The 2,395-nt window shown below is 45.3% G+C and overlaps 2 protein-coding genes across 2 annotated transcripts in view; one reads left to right on the top strand and one right to left on the bottom strand.

Annotated features, from left to right (window-relative positions):
- Positions 1-256: 256 nt before the first annotated feature.
- SERLADRAFT_369151 (uncharacterized protein) lies at positions 257-651 on the bottom strand (the record flags this gene model as incomplete). Its single annotated transcript, XM_007317835.1, has 2 exons — positions 257-434; positions 521-651. The coding sequence occupies 2 exons, from the start codon at positions 649-651 to the stop codon at positions 257-259; spliced, it is 309 nt and encodes a 102-aa protein (XP_007317897.1).
- A 1,185-nt stretch (positions 652-1,836) lies between these two features.
- SERLADRAFT_408035 (uncharacterized protein) overlaps positions 1,837-2,395 on the top strand; it is a gene marked incomplete at both ends in the record, with an annotated part of 3,256 nt that continues 2,697 nt past the window's right edge. Inside the window, 2 exons of the mRNA XM_007317834.1 lie at positions 1,837-2,011; positions 2,070-2,302. Of these exons, the coding sequence (XP_007317896.1) occupies positions 1,837-2,011; positions 2,070-2,302 (408 nt within the window). The remainder of the gene's footprint in view (positions 2,012-2,069; positions 2,303-2,395) is intronic.

Raw genomic sequence — 2,395 nt, 5'->3', positions numbered from 1 at the left:
GCTGAGATGTAGTGTTTCGTTTGTATAAATCTTGATGCTCGGGTGGGTCCTACCGCTGGTCTACAGATATATTTCAGGCTACTGGCGATCAAGTGAGTCAATAATGGTTACAGAGTTTTACTGCACAACATAATTTCCTCCATGATGGTGGTATATAAACAAAGCTCTTTGCACATAGTGAGCATACTGTCCCATAAGTGTCAGTATGAGTGCGGTGGTGGTTTATAATAAAGACTCACAATATCGTCAGAGTCGTTTAGTTATCAATGATGGTGGCAAAGTTCGAGGCAAGCATCTGGCCACCCTTCTCGAAGTGTTTGAGCTCCACGGTGGTACTCCTCATCAGTGAAGACCTCGGTGAGGGCCTAAAAGGTTGCAGCGTCGAACACGGCCATGCAGCGGCACTAATGGCGTCACTGACGACTAGGTTGAACCTATAATGGTGCGCAGCAATCAGGAACCGAGGACTTCTAAGGCAATAAACATCACAGGTACCTGCCCATACTTGAGTACATTCTACTTGACTACATGGAGCGAGTCGAAGAGCTTGGAATGGTCGTCAAGCCAGAACTTGTCGAAATCCTCCTTCGAGATACCTTCTTTTGTCTTGAAGAGAGCGACAATGCGGACATGATCAATGCGAAGGGCCATTATCAATGGTGGATCGAAGACTGCAACAATCAGGGAAGCTATTAGTCGAGCGATAGAGGGTTTGCAGAAGATAACCACTCAGAAGTGAAAGGTATATGTGAAGAGGATGAGAGGGGCTTGTAAGTTTACGAATATTATCTCCTTGCTTTTATACCGTTCATCCTCCAATCTGCCAAGAGCGAATGGACGTATCACAAAGACAGCCACAATAGAAATTGATACGATCAAGAGGGACTAACCCAAATTCTCGCCCGTTGTGTTGAGGGTTATTCCACCGGTACGCTGATCAGATGGGTTGGCAGCAGGAAACATACTTGATTGCCTTCTCGGGTAATAGGAGACCTGGCGATACTCGACTCATGTGTCCCATCACATGGTCGGGGAAAGCTAAAGGGAGGATGTGAATTGAATGGGCTAGAATTGCGCTGATGGGCCAATTAACAAACAAGTAAATTGCTCAATGTGGCGATACCCAGGGGTGGTGTCGATATTTTTGACAATTACTGTCCCCACGGTCGTGTCAGCGCTGTATCAAGGTGTTTCTACGACTGTAAGAGGATACAATGCCAACGTTCACCGTAACATTCACAGAATGAACATGGGTATATCGACCATTTCGTACAGCCATAACAGGTACATGTACAGCCTTTCTTCTCATTGGGTCGATCATGCTGTCGATGTAAATCACTTATTTGACTTCTATTTGGTATAGATTAGCTTGCGCGAGGGATAGAGAAATTGATGCACAAACTGAGAAACGTTGAGATTGCCTTCACATATGCTTGATTATCAGTATATCGGCTGGTGTGCTCGATGGAGACAGTCACAGTAGTACGTGTTACTCAGATCGACAAACGGAGGTGCTATAATGGACTGAGTGAGAGTTAAGTGAATAAAACGCAAACGGCGTCATACCACCGGAATGTAGATGTCATAGTATGAACTTGAACTTCAAGCTTCAAGTTAGACGACCAGAGACGGCCTCGAGGCCGGATTTGTCACTGTACCATTTATGGTAGTCCTCCGTGGATTGTTGGGAACGACTCAAATCGTCTCACCATTAATCACCGCATCACTATTATGCCTCCAAAATTACATCTTTGTCAATGCCATGCCAAAGGCTGTATTGAAAGAGAAACAAGACATATCGATACGGGCCAGATCATCTCAGGAACATACTTCACAATGTCGCAATACGAAACTCATCGATTAGCCGAGCTAGAATGGTCGCAGCATAACGCTCAACTGCAATTCGAGAGCTCCGTGATTACCAGAACGTTGGAAACTCGCAGATTTTCTGCAGCAGAACAGCATTGGACACAAGAACGCGATATATATGAGCCAGAAGTCTTGGGACAAGGTCGGTTCTGTTACCACTATCATCTCTTTGTTGATTCAGTTCTTGGACTATACATTAGACCATCATTCAATTCCCATTTCAAGTACATATCAGGCTGCGACTGAAAACGAACAAACGAATGAAGAGAGAGAAGTTGAGCAGATGCTTGTCGATACGGAGGACAGTGATAAACCTGCTCTCCCCACTGGTGCACAAACCTCGGTATACGGAACTTCTCCTGCAATTCTGCGGTCGATCAATGATCTTCAAAATATTCGAAATGACTTCCTCTTTCAGAAGTCTCAATTCCCGGTACCCAACGCTGACTTTTCACCCTGACCCCAAATCGCCACACGAGCCAGTACCTCGCCTGACCTACACTAACAGAAAGGGTCTTCTAACGCA

The sequence above is a fragment of the Serpula lacrymans genome (genome assembly GCF_000218685.1).
Source record: "Serpula lacrymans var. lacrymans S7.9 unplaced genomic scaffold SERLAscaffold_6, whole genome shotgun sequence".
In the NCBI taxonomy this organism is placed as follows: Eukaryota; Fungi; Basidiomycota; class Agaricomycetes; order Boletales; family Serpulaceae; genus Serpula; species Serpula lacrymans.
The sequence above is the reverse complement of the archived record's forward strand: the minus strand, read 5'-3'. Positions and strand labels throughout refer to the sequence as shown.